The sequence below is a fragment of the Coffea eugenioides genome, chromosome 2 (assembly GCF_003713205.1).
Source record: "Coffea eugenioides isolate CCC68of chromosome 2, Ceug_1.0, whole genome shotgun sequence".
In the NCBI taxonomy this organism is placed as follows: Eukaryota; Viridiplantae; Streptophyta; class Magnoliopsida; order Gentianales; family Rubiaceae; genus Coffea; species Coffea eugenioides.
In genome coordinates, this window is record NC_040036.1 from 60,511,490 (window position 1) to 60,532,893 (window position 21,404).

A 21,404-nucleotide genomic window follows, 5' to 3' on the forward strand; every position below is an offset into this window, starting at 1 on the left:
ATGTTTAGCATCATTTAAGAACTTTTTCCTTTGATGAGAATTCAAATCACTTGGTATCACTCCACTAACTACAAAGTTAACTAGATCAGCATACCATGGTGACCTATAAATTGTCATTAAAAACTCATCTGAAAATTCTTCTTTAATGGATGAATGGTCTTCTTGAGCCATGTTTTCCAGTCTAGAAAGATGATCAGCAACTAAGTTCTCGGATCCTTTTTTATCTTTGATCTCCAAATCAAATTCCTGCAATAATAAAATCCATCGAATTAGTCGAGGTTTTGCATCTTTCTTATTTAAAAGATATTTGAGTGCTGCATGGTCGGTATAAATGATAACTTTAGATCCTACTAAATACGATCTAAACTTATCTAATGCAAAAATCACTGCTAGCAACTCCTTCTCTGTTGTTGCATAGTTGACTTGGGTTTCATTTAACATTTTACTTGCATAATAAATAACATGAAATCTCTTATCATGTTTTTGCCAAAGAACAGCCCCAACTGCAAAATCACTTGCATCACACATTAATTCGAATGGCAATCTCCAATCCGGTGATGCTATTATAGGTGCGGAGACAAGTTCCTTTTTCAACCTATTAAAAGCAAATAAACACTCGTCATTAAAGTGAAAAGAAATATCTTTTGCAAGTAATTCACATAAAGGTTTAGCAATCTTGGAGAAATCCTTAATAAACCGCCGATAAAATTTCACGTGTCCAAAAAAGCTGTGAATGCATTTCACATTGATAGGTGGAGGCATTCTCTTAATAACCTCTATTTTCGCTTGATCTATCTCAATACCTTCTGAAGAAATTTTGTGGCCTAACACAATACCCTCACAAACCATGAAGTGACATTTTTTTTCAATTGAGTACAAGGTTTGTTTTTTCGCATCTCTGTAAAATTAGATCTAAATTGTTAAGACAATCATCATAAGTAGATCCAAATACAGAAAAATCATCCATGAAGATTTCCATAATTTTCTCATTAAAATCAGAGAAAATTGCCATCATGCATCGTTGGAAGGTGGCCGGTGCATTGCACAGTCCAAAAGGCATTCTTCGAAATGTAAAAGTGCCGTAAGGACAAGTGAATGTGGTTTTCTCTTGATCTTCCGGTGCAATGACTATTTGATTGTATCCTGAAAAATCATCCAAAAAATAATAAAATTCATAACCAGCCAATCTTTCTACCATTTGATCAAGAAAAGGTAGAGGAAAATGATCATTTCTAGTAGCTGCATTCAATTTTCTATAATCAATACAGACTCGCCACCCAACCACAACTCTAGAGGGAATCATTTCATTATTTTTACCATGTACTATGGTTATCCCCCCTTTCTTTGGCACTACATGTATAGGAGAAATCCAAACACTATCAGAAATTGGAAAAATTATACATGCATCCAACCATTTAAGAATTTCTACTCTTACCACTTCTTTCATGTTTGGATTTAACCTTCATTGAGTTTCAACCACCGGTTTAGAGTTTTCTTCCAACAAAATCCTATGCATACAAATAGTTGGACTAATTCCTTTGATATCAGAAATTGTCCATCCTATAGCCTTTAAATGCTTCCTTAGAACACGTAAGAACTTGTCTAGTTGTTCCTCATCTAGTGCAGAATTTACAATTACCGGCAATGTCTCTTTTTCTCCAAGAAACGCATATTTGAGGTATTTAGGCAGTGGTTTAAGCTCAAGCCGTGGTGCTTGCTCACATGATGGTGGAGGCAGCCCTTTGCTCAATCCTAACTCCTCATATGCATTTCTCCTTTTGTAAGGAACCTGTGCCTGCAAAAATTCAATCATTTCTTCAACTTGCTCCTTTTGTATACCTATACCATTAAAACAAAATTCAAGAGAATCATCATCAAGATTAACTTGACTGATCTCTAATGCCAATTCATCACATATGTCAATCGAATAAACATGGTCAGTAAAAGATGGATATTTCTCCACTTTACTCAAATCAAATTCCACTTCCTCTTCACCGATTTGGAACTTGAACTTATCACGTTTGACATCTATTATTGTACCTGCAGTGGCCAGAAATGGTCTACCAAGTATAATAAGTACATTTACATCTTCCTCCATGTCTAAAACAACAAAATCAACAGGAATAATAAATTTCTGCACTTTAATGAGCACATTCTCCAATATGCCCATTGGATGTCTAATAGACCTGTCAGCCAATTGGAAGGAGATGTTAGTACGTTTTAACTCTTTCAACCCCAATTGCCTAGCCACAGTTAAAGGGATCAATGACACACTCGCACTAAGGTCACAAAGTACTTTAGAGAATTCTACATTACCAATAGTGCAAGGAACTGTGAAACTCCCTGGATCTTTCAACTTTGGTGGCAATTTATCTTGTATGATGGCACTACATTCTTCTGTTAATGCAATTGTCTCGCTATCTACTAACTTCCTTTCCTTAGTCATTATCTCCTTGAGAAATTTTGCGTATGAAGGAATTTGCAAAATAGCATCAATAAAAGGAATGTTAATATGTAATTGTTTGAAAATGTTGACAAACTTTTCAAATTCTTTATCATTTCTCGAAGGCTTTAATCTTTGAGGGAATGGCACCGGTGGAGGAATTGGTGTTGTTTCTCCCATTTTTGGCTCATTTTCCTCCATATTTTCTTTCCCTTTGATTTTCTTGCCGTCCTCTCCTAACTCACTCAACTGCTTGTTCTCTCTTCTTTCACCTTCTTTCTCATGTTCAACTACAGGTGGCTCACCTACTTCCTTACCACTACGGGGGGTTATAGCCTTCACATGCTCCCTTGGGTTCACCTCAGTCTTACTAGATAAATTCCCTTGGTTGCGATTGTTTACCGCATTTGCTATTTGCCCTAATTGGACCTCAACATTCCTGTACATATTGGTGAGTTGGTCCATCCTTCCTTCAATTCTTTTAAACCGTTGAGTAGTGGCACTAGTTAACTTTTCAATTTTATCATTTGATACATTTGCCAGCTTCTCAATTGTCCATTCCCAAGCTGGTTTGGACTCCGAAAATGGTTGCTTTGGTTGAAAATCCGGTGGATTAACTGGTTTTTGTTGGTTCCCTTGATCCTTCCATCCAAAATTCGGGTGATTACGCCATCCTGGATTATAAGTATTGAAGTATGGATTGTTTTGGGGTGGACGGTTGTAATTGTTGAGATATTGAACCTATTCGCTGCTAGAACATATAAAATCATCATGATCTCCGTCGCAAGTAGTACAACATGCAACAACTACTCCTTGATTAGAACTAGAACCAACTTGCCTATTAAGCATTTTAACCACATTATCCATCTTTGCACTTAACATATTCAAGGTATCTACTTCAAGCATACCTGTGGTTCTCCTTGTATTACCTCGTTCGTTTGCCCATTGATAGTTGTTAGCAGCCATTTCTTCAATCAATTGTTGAGCTTCCTCAGCTGTCTTCCCCATCAATGCTCCTCCCGCTGCCGCATCTACATGCGTCTTTGTTGGATAGGTGAGACCATTGTAAAATGTTTGGACTACTAGCCAATCTGGTAAACCATGATGAGGACATCTTCGTTGCAGTTCCCGATAGCGCTCCCAAGCTTTGTACAATGTCTCTCCTTCCTGTTGAGAGAAACTAGTTATATCCATTCTAAGTTTAGCAATTTTTCCAGATGGAAAGAATTTATTAAGAAAAGCCTTAGTTAATTCAGCCCAAGTTGTAAAAGTATTTGGATGATGAGATTGTAACCAAACCTTGGCCTTGTTCCTTAGCGAAAATGGAAACAATCGAAGTTTAATTGCATCATCATTAACACCATTAAACTTAATTGTATCACAGATTTCAAGAAATGTTGACAAGTGAGAGTTTGGATCTTCGGTAGTATTACCTCCATATTGAGATTGTTGTACCATTTGAATCAGTGATGGTTTAATCTCAAAATTATTAGTATTTACCGTTGGCCTTATAATGCTAGTTTGAGAATCTTGTGTTCCCGGTAAAGCAAAATCTCGTAGAATTCGTCTATTTGGTTCATTTTCCGCCATTTCTTCCTCAAATGGTAATTCTATCAAGATATCTTCTATTGGCTGCCAAACCTCTTGTTCTTCTTGATGCGGTGTATTCCTTTTTTGTCTCCGTAGTGTTCTCTCAATTTCAGGATCGAAAAGTGCAATTTCTCGATTTGATCGGTTCATACACTACAAATAAAAACAAGAGAAATTTTGCAGTTTTAATTATTAAAATCAACTATAAACAACTTGAATAAAAATAATGAAAATATCTAAATTAATAGAGATGATTAGACCCTAATATTATCGCTCCCCGGCAACGGCGCCAAAAATTTGACGGGATTTTTATATCAATGCAAGCTTAAATCCGATTTTATACCCGTTGACTGCAAGTATATAGGCCGAAATCGTAATGTAGGGTATGTATCGGGTCGATCCCACGAGGAGCAAATTAACCAATTACTAGGTCCTTGTTTTCTCTATTATTTAGACTTATGAATAAATTTGAGCAGAGAAAGTATATTGCTATAGTCTACAAATCTGATATACTAATCTAGTTTAACAAATGCTAAATGCAAATGGAGAAATTTCATTCAAGATTGAATCTAGGGATGTAGATTCCACTTATGGCATAAACAACACAAATGAATAGATTTACCTCTTGTTATTTTTCTTGTTTAACCAGAGATTCATTTCCAAAATTACCAAGTCTCATTCTCATGATGAAATAGCCTAGAGTAATTCAATTTTCCCTATTTTCATGGTGAAATACTAGCTCTACTCTGTTTTCTTTCATGAAATGCTAAGTAATCCACTTAAGTGTATCTCTATTTTCATGAACATACAATTTAAGTTCTACTCATGTGTTTCCATTGTTACTACCAATTCTCATTGAACAATAACAACTATAAACATGCTATTGGTGATCAATCAATAACAAGTAATCACAGCTACACAAGTAGACAAGTTAATACAAGATATAACAAGTGTAAATCACATTCAATTAGTATTATTTAGTGTGGCGGCCCCACTTCTCCCTAAGGCGAACCAAAGGGTTGGCGGGTCGCCTGCCTCGCTCTCGCTAGGACTCACGCACTCTAGTAACTAATTTCATCAAATATAAATCGAAAATAAACCTTACTTCTCGAGCAAGTCACGTACTTAAATAACTCATACAATTCAACTTATACAGCCCAAAACACAATTCCAAGTACCAACGAAAACATCGAGCTTAGTATATTTAAATTCAACTTAATTTACAATTTAAAGTTCCTAATCCAGGGCACAGAAGCATCACAGGATTCACATTTTCCCAAAAACACAAAAATCATCCAAAAGATACTAACGTTTCTAAAAGTACAATTACAAAAGTGGGCATTCAAAATATAACATTTCTATTCTAGTTCTCCCAGACTTCATGCATTTCAGAACCTGTCAAGGAAAACAATTTGGAAGGGATGAGCCAATAGCTCAGTGGTGCCTCGAAACATGCAATTCACATAAGGCAATTTAACAAGTACAAATAGACAAGTAAGCACTTAACAATTTAAGAAAGCGAAATAACATGACAAGAAAAGGATACGGGGCTCTCAGGAGCCAAAGTCCACGCACTTGATCAGAAAATTTATAGTAGTTGACACTCCGTCAACTTTCACTACCTAAACTCCATGTAGACATTTTCTCTAATCTACACATCTCCTAGCAACGTCTTCCCCCTTATTTTCGGGCCCGACTCCAACACGAATATTGCAAGCACTTTTACCAAGACGGCAGAGAGGTACCTCCCACTCTAATAGAGCGTGGTACGTGCATCCGTTTGGTTTATTTAGTCGACGAGACCACGCTCCAATCGACATTGCAACACTTGTACTTGTGGCATTTCACGCAATCACATAGCATATAACATTTCATGATATCTCTAGCAAGTACTTTTAACAAGTAGTTCAACTAGCAGTTAAACACGATTCATGCAAGAGACACTCACCTCAAGTGAAGTGTCTAGAATTCCAAACTTTGATCGAGATTGTGCTCTTCACCAACTCCTAAAATCATACAAATAATTCACATAAATTTCCACTTTTGAGTTGGCGAATTTAACTCGAGTCAACTAGCATTTAATTTCACTCAAAAATCTCCAAACTAGTATTAATCGTTTTCTCAAAGTGAAATCCACAAATCGAGTGAAATTAAATTTTGAGGTTTCTTTAAAACCCAAAAACTTGCTAAATTCGTCAAATATTCCAACATCCAAGTTCTAGAATCATATAAGCCATTTAACACCAATTTGGTGTCACAAGTTGAGAAAAATCACATTTAAACCATTTAGAGGAATTTTCCCCTCAAATTTTTCCCAAACATATCTTGGGAAATTCCTTTAAGAGGCAATCATATAAACCAAGTAAAACTAGTCGTTAGAATTTCTATAAAATAGAAACTCCCTAAGTTTGCCAAATTCCACGACCAACTTAGTCCAATGATTTTCATGAAGGCAAAAACTTGAGTTTTTAGGAAAATTTCCAGATTTGACAAATTCCTCAAAATAGGGCATTTGGTCTAATAAAATTCAAGTTTATCAACTCAAAGTGGACCTAGTAACAACGGTTAATGCTAGAAAACATTTTCGGGACAACTTTGGTCCACATTTACCCACAATGAAATCCAAACATCAAACCATTTCTAATTTCAAACAAAAATTCTGTTTTGGTATCTTCTTGAAGAATAAGATTTTGGTCCACTTTTTGGACGTAACCTCTACTAGATTTTTGTTCCAAATTGAGCTATACAAACCCCTTAATTAATACACAAATCATTTGAGCTCAAGTTATCGTGAAAACAGTTCACAATTATCATTCAAAGCTGGAAAAATTTCAGGTGCATTCGGTAGCAAGTAGTCCATTTCCCCTTCAATTTATCCAAAATTTTTCAACTACCCGAAAGCTACATTTTCACCCAAACAATACTACCCATATAGGTTAACATGTATACAGCCCAAGTAGTTCAAAATTTTGTCAAAATTGACCCCCAAAATTCGACTAAAATCTGGAAAATTTCCAGAATTTTTTGGACAGCATATACCTTCCTTTTCCTTCAATTCCTCAACATCATTTCAACAACGAAAGTGGTGCATTTTCCCTCAAATGACCATAGACATTCAGCTTAACATTTACACAATCCATGAAGCTCAATTTCTTGTCAAGAATCAGATCAAAAACTCGAACACAAACTGGGAAAATTTGGACAGTTTGGTTCAACAGCAGAGCAGTTTTCGTATTTTGGTCACATCTCATTCAATTCAACTTAGATTTGAGCATGGTTGGTAGCGTTAGAAACTAAACTCATAGGGATACAATTTTTCAGAAGAAATCATTTTAAAATTCTACTCATAACTAGCTCGAAATCTGGCAACAAAACGCAGCTCATATCCTGGCTTCCAGTGAACCAGTGGGGCAGGACAGGTGACTTTAAAAGACTGCCACAGTTCACTCAGGTGGAACCAGGTCGTGAATTTTACACCGTTGGAAAGCTGGAAGAGTCTAGTTTCTAATGGCGCTAACGGCACTCAATTTCGATGTCGGAAGGCAGAGTTATGATCGAAACAAAATGGCTGCCTGAGCCATACGGGAAAAATTTCCAGATTTTGCTGGTTTTGGAATTCATCACCTTTGGTCAACCAAACCTCAATATCTTTCAATGAAACTTTACACACAACTCCAACAACACATAAAAATCAAATACAAGCCGTTAAAACCTCAGAATTTCGCATGAAAAAGGTCGGTCTTGGCAGGGGCAGAATCGGAACTTTTTGCTTCAAGAGCTCAAAGGGCATTTTTCTCTTTGATTTTTCAATGAAATTTCCCATTGTTCCAAAGTTCCATTTTCACCAAAACTACTCTACACATATAGGTGAACATATACATGATTTAAATAGCCCAATAACTTCACAAAATCCAGCTCAAGAATTCGGGTAACACTGGAAGATAGTCAAGCCTGTTTGTGCGGCTATAGCAGAGCAGAATTTTCTCCTCTTTTTGCTCAACCATTTTCAACTTATAAGTCATACTTTAAGTCCATAACAATCACAACTAACTAGTCTAACCTCCCAACAAGCAATCCAGTTCATTACCTAAGTAAAAATTGCAAAACAACAACCGGTAACCAAGCTGGAATTTTGCCTTCCCATTTCGGCCAGCTCTCCATTTTCATTCTTAAAATTTCCCAAACATTTACCCACCACAAAACACACATATAAACACATAAAACACCTCTAGCTTCATCAATCATTAGCTTAGAGGTTCAGCAACCCAACAAGTTTCACCAACACAAGTTAACATTTCAAGAACCACAAGCTGCAAAATCTGAAATTTTTGGCTAAGGTGCTAAGCTGGAGTTTGTTACCTTCAAGTGGGTTGTTTACTAGCTAAATGTATTGTCTAGTTCCTCAAGTTGCTCCTAGAACCACAGAGGATCAGCCGGCTCCCTTGCTCTCTGTTTCCCTCTCGGTCTGGCCAGTCACCGCAGCAGCACAACAGCGACTGAAGATGAAGAGGGCTGGGGTTCTGGGGTTTTTGGTGAGCTTGAGGTGGTTCTGTGGTTGGTGGAAGGAAGAAATAGGAAGCTGGTTTTTCTCCTTCACCCTGGTCCGAACAACCCAGCAGTAGTAGCAGCGGCAGGAGCAGCGAGAGTAGCAGCAGCAACAACGATCCTCTCCTTCCTCTTGCTCGATCTGGACAGCAGCAAGAAGTGGAGGTGGAAGCTGAAAATGGAAGCTTGAAGACTGGGTGTGAGTGGCTGAAGATGAGAGGCTGTTGGAGCTTGGAAGGCAACGGTTTCTGCTTCTTCTTGCAGCAGAGGAGCGGAAGTTTAGAGGGGTAAGAAAAGGGTGGTAGCTGGTGATAAGATGGGAGGAAAATTGGGGTAGTCTAGGGAGTAGTCTAATTGACTTTTGGGCATGCTAATAATGGTGGGAAAATTTTGAATTGAATCACGTTTACGCGCGAGGATTTTATCTACTGGTAGGAATTCCCCATTTAACACATCCTCAGCTTAGTTATTATAACCTCTACATATCCTACATTTCAACTTAGGGCTACATTGCGCGTCAGTGCGCAAAAATTTACCCTAATGCTTAGTCGAACGCAAATCGTCAAATAAATTTTTAAAAATTCATGTAAATTAAAATATAACATTTTTATAAGTGAAAACATCATTACTAATATAAATACACATTATTAAATATAAATACATATTATTTAATAATTTCAACATTTAAATAATAATTTGATTTTTAATTTTCAAAAATTAATGAAATTTTGAGATCCTCACATTTAGCCATAAGTTTCATCTACTTCCTAGATTAAGAAGTTTAGCTACTCATGAATGATTTAACAATCAAACTCACAAGTTTATTAATGCAAAACATCATAAAGTACAAGTACTAGAAAGATAAAAGAAAGCTTAGCCAATTGATGGTGAAGCCCTCAAATTCTGCTATGTTCTTGTACAAGATGATTACAAGTGAAAACTCCAAATGCTTCTCCAAGAACTCCTAACTAGAAAGAAACTAGTTACCAGAAGGAAAACTAGCTACGTAAGGTTATGTCCTGCTTCTTCATTGTGTTTCTGCATAAAAGGTGGTAGAAAGGCATTTTTTTCTCCTTCATGATTTCAGCCACTTAAATTTTGTAAAGGAAGTCAAAAGATATATTGTTTTGGCTTGTCGATAACTCATTTTGTCTTCCCTTTTGTTGCAGAAACATGTGCCACCGAATTCACTCACTCCAAATAACTGAAAAGTTGTGTAAAAAGTGAGAAAAAATGGCTGTGCCACTTGTGGAAGAGAGAGGCAGATCCGAGCCTCGGATCCGAGGGGTGAAGATCGATCCGAGCTCGGATCGTATCGTATCGACCCGAGGCTTTTTTTGATGGATCCAAGCTCGGATCGTTTGTCCTCAGATACACTGTTCCAGAAGTACAGACGAGGGCTCGGATCGCCCTTTACTCACACGGATCCGAGCTCGGATCCGTGCTGATTATTTTCCAGTTTTTTTACTTCTTTTCCTTTCTCTTCATTTTTGCTCCTAATTTCTTGTGTACTTTATCCTCTGGACGATCCTTACATTTCCTTCAGCTCGTGCATGAATTTCATACATCAATTGCCTTCACAATTTCACAAAATTAACGTATTAATCCACTCATTTATTAAGTTTTGAACACTTAAACAATATTTAAGCAATTATCACCAAAAGAGTTCAAATATGGCTTTAATCTTCTCAAAACATACCAAAAGTTCATGCCAAACTTGTACCAAATGTACGTTAAATATTGTCTTATCAAAGTTTAAGGCGATCTTGACATACTTTTGCTCAAGTTACTTAAGAAAACCTTGATCTCCACATGCATGTTGATTTTGAGCCAAAACAAAGAAGTTTAAGTGGAGGAAAATGATGTTTGCCCCAAAACATTTTATAGCTGGAAATTTTCAGCTTTGAACCTTAATACTCTTGTTACTTTTCTTCAAAATTCTTCCATATGTTTTGCTTCAAGATTTTCCTGAGCCCTGTTCAGTTCTACCTGTGCCTTATCTGTGTCCTCACTCTCCATCCTTTCTTCAGCCCGCAAGACTGATGATTCTGCCACCTTAACCGCTTCGAAGACATTCCAAATCTCCTGCTTGTTCCACTCCTGAATTGGTTTCCTGGTCGCTAGCAACTTGGAGCACAATATCCTCAAGGGCGAACCCTTTACCTCCAGTGTCCATGTCGCCCTAATTACATCCAAAAGCGAAGTTTTAGATGTCCAAACTTTCAAGAACCTGAGCGCATGCGGCTTGTTATCTAGCCTAGAGGCGAAGGAAATTTTTAGTGGAGCGTGGTCCGAGGGGTGACGAGCCAGATGACAATCGAAATGGCCGCGGTTAATCTTGCACATTCCCCGTTTATTAATACCCTATCTAGCTGCTTCCATATCCTAGCTCGACCTCTACGGTTGTTGCACCAGGTATAACTAGGGCTCGAAAATCCCACGTTAAAGACCCCAGCCTCCTCCATGAATGTCATGAGCTCCATGCAATATGCACTGCTCACTGGTCGACCCCCTCTCTTCTCATTTGGGGCTGATATCATGTTCATGTCGCCACATACACACCATGAAAGGGCACTAGGCTTGTCTCCCAACAATGCTTCCCACAGTACCCTACATTCCACCTTGGTACATTTCGCGTGTACAATCGAGAACACCAGTGGACTGGAAAGCCAAGGGTGTTGGAGCAAAATAGTGATGTGCCGGTTAGAATTCCCAGCTATGATACAGACAAAAGATGGATTGTAGAAAACCTAAATATCTGATGATAAGTTAACAGCCACGAAATCAAATGCCAATCACATCCGTATCGAGTCAATTTGGGCAACTTCCAGATTTGGTTCACATATGCAGACAAACTTAATATCATGTACTTGTATTAATTTACGCAATCTCCTAGAATTGGGAGCCTTAGCGACTCCTCTAATATTCCAAAAAAGTCCGTTAATCATGGGATAATACCTGGAACGAGTTTATGGAGGATGTTACAGTGAAGTGCAGCTGTCTATTGGACGGAAACTTAGTTCTTACTCCTTTTGCCCTCTTAAATCCATTGTTCAGTGCTGCAGACTGGTCAATGCTTAACCCCAGCAGTGAAGGCTCCTGCTCTTCCTATTGGTCAGCCCTACCCCGTGGTGATAAGTTTCCTATTGCAGTTGGTAGTTCGGCCTCCACCTCTCCAAGCCCTGCATCCCTATCACCAGCCACAGCATCGAGAAGGTTTGCACCAGTACACTCCATGCACACAGCCACACACCGTGCCGCATTATTCCCACTCTCTTCGCAGAGCCTTTGACAACCCTCCTTCCCTTCTCGTATTGGCACAAGCTGTGAGGACTCATATTTTAATTATTGCAAAATATTCTTAAATTGGTCATTTAAAAGTATTTTTGCATGTGAATTACTCAAGTTTTCCCAAATTGCATGAATTTCTCGAAAATGAGTCTAAACAATTGATTCTTTAAACAATTATTATTTTAATGACCAAATTTATTCGAGTTGAATTATTTATGGTGCTTTTGATTGTTATATATACTTGTCGCATTTGCATCTTTGACTTTTAATATTTTATTATTGTTGGTTCTTAGATAAGTATGTCAAAATAAGTTTAAAGTTGCAAATAAGTTAATTGTGCAAAATATTGGGTTATTTGAATTTTTGCCAAGTTAAGTTAATATTTCTTGACGTAGAGTGTGTTATTGCTTTAATATTAATTCTTTGAAGTTCAGTAGCTAATTTTAAGTGTTAATAATGTTAAGTGTTAACGGGAACTTTAGCATTAAGACGAAATCGTTTTTAGATTAGGACCTTTACAATTATTTTTAGGACGATGAAGTCTCGATAATTGAATTTTCGCAAGATTAGTGCTCCAGTAGGCTATCGAATTTCATCTGGGATAAATTCTGGAATTAGTTTAGGATTGAGGGCTTAAGTGGAAATTCGGATGAAATGTGAATAGACCAAATTGGCCCTTCCCCAATTCAAATTCACCATGCAGCCATGGAAAAAAAAATTCTTGAACAAACTTAGCTTCAAACACTTCCAATTTCTGCCGGTTCCAATTCCCACTTTTCATACCAGCATTTTCCATTTGCTATTGCCGACCAACTCCACTCACAACATCACTCTATATACATTACATTATCCACGCACTCCATTATATCATTTCCAATTCATTACAATATCACACTTCTAGTTTCTTTTCTGCCGTGAGCCGTGAGGGAGCAGTTCCCTTGGAATTAACGACCGAGAGAGAGTGAGCCGAGCCTCTCATTTCCTTTCCATCCTGCCGTAAGCTAAAAAAAAAAAAGGTGAGACCTGCTACTCCTTCTTTCTTTCATCCGTGAGCTGGTGAGGAGTCTGAACCAAACCTTCTTCATCCTAGTGACGAGCTTGAGCAAGGAAGAGGAAGAGCTAGCGGGCTAAATTTCCAGACAGCCGAGGGTGAAGGATTGTTGCAGCTGCTAGTCATGTGTATTAAGCTTCACGCTAAGGTAATTTCTGGACTTAGATGAGTTGTCTATGGGTTGATGAAGCTGTCTATAAGCATGCATGTGGGGTTGCGTGGTCAGATGATAGTTTAAGTCACAGAAAATCTGTTTGAGAAGGAAGTGAAGTTGTCGAGAGCTTGAGCTGGAAATTTCGGTTTTTAATTTGCTAGTTTGTGATGATCTGAGCTTAATTTTGGACCCAACCTGTTAGATAGTTCTTTATTTGGTGTTGCATGAGAAAATTCGGTTGCATGGCTGGAAATTTTTATTTGAAAGTTGCAGGACTGCTAAACAAATTTCCAGTTTAGCCGATGGAGTTGTATGGGTAAATTAGTGTGAAATTTGCTGAAAAGTGGTTGTTTCTCTCTTGGTTGCATGTTTAGCTAACTAAATACTGGATGATTAAGCCCTGTATGAGATTTATTAGCAGTGTGTAAACCAGAAATTTGAAGGAAAACAAAATCTGGATGCATGCATGTCAATCGAGTGGGTTGGAATGAAAATTCTGGTTGGATGTTTTTTTTATGATGTCCGCACTTTTTTTGGATCAAAGCTGATTGATAGTTAATTATTTTGATCATGCATGAAGCTGAGATGAGTCGTGTTTAATAAAAAAAAAGAGAAAGAAAAGAAAGCTGAATTGCGGCCGAAAGAAGAGGTTGAGCCTTTAATTAGTTTTCCTTTGAATTTTAGCTAAGATTTTTTATACTGGGTAATTAAGATTAGTTTGTAGCTGGTTAATCACCTTTTTGCATGTTGAGTTGAAGTAAAAATTGAAGGAAGTTATGGACAAAACACTATAAGTTAATGGGTTATATTGCTGGAATTTGTACATGGTTGCTAGCCGTACTAGTTGAAACTTTTGGTGAGATTATTTTCTGGATTTGTGTATTGTTTGTTTTAGTTTAGGTTGGACAAATTATAAGCCATATGTTTAGTGTTTCTAGCAAGTAAAAGTTGGAGATTTAATAGACATCTTGAATTGACATTTGCTAGAATTTTCTTGAATATTGAAACAAGAAAGGAAAATATGAATTTCTAGACTTATGTGGGTGTAAGCTAACCGTGACTTATCTTCTATGTTTGAGTTAAATTTCTGGTTGATTGTTGCAAGGAATGATTGTTTGTCGTCAAGAGCTAATGATTGATGAAGCTCTTGGCCATTTGAGTAATTTTTGCAAGAGTTTAATTTTTGGTGAATTTGTTCAAGTGGTTGGTTGAAACGTATTTGGAAGGTCCATGGTTTGTGATTTGGGATTGTTTTGATACCTTGGACTTCCTTTGTTGAATTTTATTTGGAACTGAATCTGTTGAGACCTAGGGCTAATGATTGATGAAGCCCTAGTGAAATTGATGTTTGAATTGTGTTTTGGCTATTTTGGCAACCGGGAATACGATGTGCAAATGATTTGAAATCGTGAAATCCGTTTTGGTCTGTTGAATTTGAGTATTTTTAAATCAAGCTTTGTTGAAATGTTTTGTTCCAATATTAAGCTATAGAAATTGAGTATAGTACGATAATGCTAAATTCGAGTGTCGGGATTTTTAAACCCTTGCTAACTTGTTGATTCTTTTCTTTGCTTACACTAGCTTTATTATTTTAAGAAATAATTGGACTAACTTCCAAACTCTAAATTTTTCATAAAAATTATTCCGGGCCAGTTGTTTTAGAGGAAAATTGTTAAAAACACTAGATTTAAATAAATTTAAATGAAAAGTGTAGAAAACTTGCTCGGCAAGAAAACATGATTCTTTTTCACTTATATTCTAGTACTTGAGCTTTTATTGAAAATTTTCTAGTACGAACGCATTTTTCACCTTCTCGATTTCCGTGCCAAATTAAGCATTTTACTCTTCTTTTGAAATTGATAGTCCTTGCCACGATTTATCTCGGAAATGGGACTTTTAAATTCCTTTTGGTTTTATACCAATGATTAAGTTAAAACTTCCTATTTCAATTTGTTTGAGCTTGAGGCTTGAGTGTGTGTATCTAAGAGGTTTTCTTTTATTCGCCTTAATCGAGCATCTAGGTAATTTGTAATTGTGATTAATCTCAGGTGATTCAGAGGACACCGAGAAGCTCTTTTAATTTCCTGTTTTTGCTCTTGCTTTGCTCCGGATTACGGTGAGGGATTCCAAACTGTTTTGCACAAAATTACTTCTCGAACTTTTATAACCACTATTTGTAGGGTGGCTGAATCATCTACCGAGGACTTGGATATCCCACCACGCTGTTGCTGATTATTCCTAACTAACGCATTAGGTTTGTCTCGTCTGGATTCCTTTTTGGAATGGTCCAATCTCCAACAAGTGCTACAGTATTTTGGCAAATCCTCAAATTTTATCTTTTGCTAGAAGCCAGTCTCCCCTTCAACACCTATCCATACCCGAGAACAAATTGGTTTCAACAAATCCACCTCAACACATACCCTAGCAACACTTGGTCGCGATCTCGTTACCATCGCTGAATCCAAGAACATCGGTTGTCCCACAGACGACAAGATTGAGAACAATGAGTGTCTATCAAAATAGTGGATCGGCAATGCTAGAAGGGAAACCCAAACTGGAACAAGCGACAATTCCTTGTGCACATGGAAGTCCCTTGTCCAGCGGAATATCCTCATCGGATATTTGCCCAGCTGCCAGATTCCTCTTGTCCATTGACGATTGAAGTCTGCCTCTGCTACGCAATTTATCAGCACATGCCTATAGTCCATTAACCCTATCTTTACTAAAAAAACTTCCTAATCTCCTCCAGCGCCGGTCGATCATGAGAGAATTTCCCCAGTAGAGTCATGCGGAAAGGGGCTGCCAGCTTGTCCGTTTCTTCCTTAGAGAAGACAACTGCTGCCTCTCCCTTATACCTTGACACTGGACGTATCTGAATTGGAGAGGGTGGTTGTTGTGAGAAAAGTTACGAGAAAGATTTTCCCATTGAAAGGGAAGCCGTTTGCCCCTCAGCCCAAAACTGAAGGCCAGTCATACTCAGAACTCCGAGCAGCTAAGCAGTCAGTGCAGCGCTTTAGAGAGGAACCCTAGGAAACATCTGCTGAATTATTCTAAAAAATATAGTCTAATGCTCTGAGCTTCAATATTTCGCTGATTATCTTCTACTTCTATTATATGATCTAATGTAAGAACTTTATCTTGAAACCCTAGTGCATTATCTCACCAAATTTTTAATTGTCCAATAAATCTAGATATTAGTAAACTTGCAATATGTCTTTCATCTATTTGTTTAATTTTGTAAGCTAATCTAGCCATTCGCATTTCTTGTAATGTATTTAGGATTTCATATTCAATCTTTCCATCAATATTCCTGATACAAACCCGCCTGAGAGTATGTACTCATATTCCACCAAGCCCTGGATCTAGACGAAGAACACAAGTTAGAATGTGGAACCTTGACCCTTCTAAAACCACAAGCTACGAACCAAGATGAATCTCGAACCACAACTTAGTATTTTAGTGAACCAAAAGTGTTGGTAGAAGAACGCCACAATCAAGGTGTATACTTGATTGATAAGTTCAAGTTGAATAACTTAAGAAAACTCTCAAGCATTCAAGAAAACTCTCTTGGATAGGAGAAGTGAATAAAACTCACAATTTTATTGTAAAATCTGACTTCCCTATCTAAGAGGTTAGGGTATTTATAGCCTTACATGACTTGAAAATCTAATGTGATTTGGAATCACTTATTTGGCTAAGACACCTACTAAGTTTCAGCCTCTTGAAGACTAATTTTTGGTTGAATATTTAAGCAATTAAATTGACAATTAAACCCCTAAATAATACTGCTAACTTAACTAAAAGAATAACTTAACTAAATTAATTTGCTTCTAACTCTTCATGTAATTGAATAGGGATTCGAATTTTCATGCTCTCATCATTCCCCTCCTCTTGAAACCAATTTGCCCACAAATTGAAACACGAAAGATGACAAGAAGAGTTGCATGCCTTCGAGTCAATCTTGTTATGATGACTACAAATTTCATCCAATGCAAAAACTACTTGCTAAGTTTGAGAACAACCCTTCTTGAACCTTGAATCTCACGAACCAGCTTCAATGTATGCTCAACTTGATCGCTTGTGGTCATGAGGTAAGGATCCTCAAAATGGTGTGGAGTGTATCCTATGAAATCGAACTCATGCTCAATTACACTTGAAAGACACCAAGGCAGATTTGGTGAAATTGGAGCTTCACGTGGACTAAGGGCAAGATGACAATTGTAGTTGCAATGATTATTGAGAAACCTGTTCTTTAAATGTACCCTTGGTACACAACCAGCTCTAAAATTTGGAATGTTCCCTTCAAGATGACCGTGAATTAACTCTTTATTGGTGTGGACATATTTGAGTTGACATTGTTCCATGAATTGATACCAAAGGGATTTAACTCCTAGAAGACAAACTCCACGGAAAATTGCAAAGTGTTCAATTGACTTTGAAATAGAACACGCCAAGATCAACTCTACTTGACTTTGCTTGATCTACATAAAAGAAGAAATACTAAACAAAGCAAAGGTAAGTTTGTTAGGAAAACAATAAGCCCTCACATTTTTGCTCAAAATCAGCTCATTTTCTCTCTTTTCTTCCATTTTATCACTTATCTCATCAGATTTTTCCATCTCTTTTTCTAGCTCAAAACTCTTGATTGTTTCCTCATTATCAACCTCTTCAACAAATGGTTCAATAGGATGAGATACTCCTTTGTTAGGAATAGACTTGGCTACCTCCTCCTTAGAAGACTCACTTTGACGGCATCTATTTGACTCCATTTGTTTTTGGTGTAGAAGATGTTGATATGTCTCCCAAAATGACTCCTCATGAGATGATTCAGCTCTAGTTTTAGGCCTAGAAGATGTTGAATGAACCTTCATATCACCTCTTGTATAAATCGGCTTCAAATAGATAGATTGCATGGTACCCCTCCTCTTGAGAGATTCATTCTTATGTTTAGGTTTATGTTTGTGTTCCCTCGCCCTTTGTTCCCAATCTTCAAGTTTGGTGTGCGCATTTGAATCACTAGATTCATTCAAGGGTTGTTTCCTTCTAGATTTCTTAGAGGAACTCCTTGAAGTTTCTAGGTTATCAATGCGTTCATGAATCAATTCTAGCTTAAGGTCAGTTTTTCTTTGGGATTCAGCTTACACGGCTTCCAATTTTAAGGCAAGTTGAGCAATGGCCATTTCATTTTCACTTGCCATTTTGAAACCTGCAAGAAAGAGTTAGTATAAAATAGAAAATTTTACCTCACCACTCCGTTATGTGTTTCATTCCTTACTCAAAGTGTTTTGAACACTCTAATGGTCTCACCAATCACTTCTCAAGCCGTTTGATTACTTCATTTGAAGCAATCAGAATTTTCTCAACGAGAATCAATCAAACTTTTCACCAAGTTACACACAAGATGGTGGCAGATGAATGCTGGACTTTTTTTGGGTGAAATGGACTGTTAAACAACTCAAAAGACACTATGAATATGTTGAAAAATTTTCAGATTTGTTCGCTAAAAGATGATTCAAGAATTTGGAAAGTTTAGACTTGACTAGTGACTCAAATTATAGAACTAAAACTGGTTGGAACCCAAGATTGATTTGGACTCCTTTTGGGACCTTTTGAACACGAATTTACAGGTTAAAAAAGGGTCAAAAGACACGAATTTAATGGCTGGACAGATTACAAAACTCTATTAAGTAAGAAACAAAATAGCAGAAATTTGGAAGCCTAGCATTGCTCTACCCGATTGTACCTTGGTTGGGATTTTGGAAGTTGAATCCATTTGGTTCTTGGATTTATTTTGGAAGATAAGCTGCTGATTTTTTTGGAGTAATTTTCACGTATAAGCAGCTAGCAAAATCTAGATTGGATTAGTTATGTGATGACTAGGATTTGTTTATAATCCCAAGTCAACTTGGTTTCCCAAATCAGATTTGCTTTCTTGTTTTAATCCAAGAGTGATCGGACTTCTTGTTTCTTTTTTTTTTTTTACTACAACTCTTTCTTTCTTTTCTTTTCAATTTCAGATCAAACACTCAAGGACAAGAATTCAAGCCGCAACAAGAAACAAGAATTGGCCACTACTTTGTTCAAGAAATAGGAACTAGGGTTTTGCAAGAATTTTCAAGATTTAGAAACTTTTGTTCAAGAATCCAAGAAACCCTAATTGTCCACCCAAGAACTTCAAGATAGTATCCAAAAATTTCAGAAATTCAAGTTTTCTTATCAAGAAATTTCAAGAACTTGAACACCTCCAAGAACAAGAATGATTAGCCGTCAATTAATTTCAAGAAACATAAGACCCAACACAAATTGACAAGAAACACTAGGTTAAGCTTCAGATTTCCAAGAAAACAATGACCAGAATTTTTTTGGTGACCAGTAGCATGAACAGTACATGAATAGTAGCGATGAACAGTATTCGTGAACAGTGCCTATGAACAGTGCCGATGAACAGTGCCTTTTTTTTTTCTCTAAGCGACTTCAAGACTGAAGAACAAGAGCACAAGACATGATACAACCAACAATTGATATTCGAGCAGCAAAGAAACACATGAACAGAAACTAGGGGATGCGGACAGCAAATAACGATGGAAACAACAAGAACAACAAAGAAAAACCTAAACGACTTTACTAGGATAACACGACCAGATTTGACACAAGGAAAACTTAATTGATATGAACAAGATATACTTGAATTCGTCAACTAGCCCTGATACTAAGCTGATACGAACCCGCCCAAGGGTATGAACTCGTATCCCACCAAACCCTGGATCTAGACGAAACACACAAGTTAGAATGCGGAACCTTGACCCTTCTAAAACCACAAGCTACGAACCAAGACGAATCTCGACCCACAACTTAGTATTTTAGCAAACCAAAAGTATTGGTAGCAGAACGCCACAATCAAGGTGTATACTTGATTGATAAGTTCAAGTTGAATAACTTAAGAAAACTCTCAAGTATTCAAGAAAGCTCTCTTTGACAAGAGAAGTGTTTTGTTGTAAAATCTGACTTCCCTAAACGTCTAAGAGGTTAGGTTATTTATAACCTTACATGACTTGAAAACCTAATATGATTTGGAATCACTTACTTGAAAATCTAATGTGATTTGGAATCACTTATTTGAAAACGTAATGTGATTTGGAATCACTTATTTGGCTAAGACACCAACTAAGTTTCGGCCTCTTGAAGACTAATTTTTGCCTGAATATTTCAACAATTAAATTGACAATAAAACCCTAACTAATGCTACTAATCAAACAACACAACTTCTAAGGGAATAACTTAACTAAATTAATTTGCTTCTAACTGTTCATGTGTTTGAATGGGAATTTGGATTTTCATGGTCTCATCATTTCATAAATTGAATTTCTTTTATACTTAGTGGTTTGAAATTTTGATCCTTTTTCATGCTGCATATCAGTTGGAGTAGGCTTAGGATAATAATTTCCAGTGTCTACCAATTTCCAATTTTTCCCTCGATCTTTTTGACTTCTTATTTTATTTAAATGATTATCTTCTTAAAATGTTTGTTCTCTTGAAGTTATCATTTCTTGTTTTTCATTATCATCTTCTTTTAACGAATTTTCTGTTGTTGAATCATAATGCTTTTTTTATATATAATCTACAATATTTATTTTCGCCTAATGAATATTAACTTTGTGATAGTCTAGAAAGAATTCAATTATGTCCTTCTGAAACAGTTTGAGTTAATTCTTTTTCTTTTTCTTTAGGAAGATTTCTAGTTTGAAAATGTGGGGCCGAAATCTCATTACTATCACAAAGTAATTATGTCCTTCTGAAACAGTTTGAGTTAATTCTTTTTCTTTTTCTTTAGGAAGATTTCTAGTTTGAAGATGTGGGGCCGAAATCTCATTACTATCACAAAGTTTATCTTTCTTAGGCACACGAACTTCGAAAACAAATACTTTAGATTATATAAAAAATGGATTATGATTCAACAACATAAAATTCTTTAGAAGAACAAGAAGACGAAGAACAAGAAATGATAACTTCAATCGAACAAACATTCCAAGAAGATAATCAAGTAAATAAAATAAGAAGACAAAAAGGTCAAAGAAAAAATTGAAATTGGCCGACACCAGAAATTGTTATCCTAGGCCTACTACACCTGATATTTAGTATGAAGAAAGATCAAAATTTCAAACTGCTAAGTATGATGGAAATTCAATTTATGAATGGAATATTGATGGAAATGCTAAATATGAAATCCTAAATACATTACAAGAAATTGGAATGAACACTTACTTGATAACAGATGAAATTGTGGATCAAATATTTGAATAAAGCTTCAAACTAAGTGAAATTCTCAAAAT

At 36.7% G+C, this 21,404-nt stretch overlaps 1 protein-coding gene and 1 non-coding gene across 2 annotated transcripts; one reads left to right on the plus strand and one right to left on the minus strand.

Moving 5' to 3' along the window:
• Positions 1–1,462: 1,462 nt before the first annotated feature.
• Positions 1,463–2,908, minus strand: LOC113759989. Its single transcript, XM_027302568.1, has one exon. It carries the CDS (start codon positions 2,906–2,908, stop codon positions 1,463–1,465), a length of 1,446 nt encoding a protein of 481 aa, XP_027158369.1.
• A 631-nt stretch (positions 2,909–3,539) lies between these two features.
• LOC113764323 lies at positions 3,540–3,646 on the plus strand. The gene has a single exon (XR_003467594.1). It is a non-coding gene; the product is annotated as a small nucleolar RNA R71 (small nucleolar RNA).
• Positions 3,647–21,404: the final 17,758 nt, after the last annotated feature.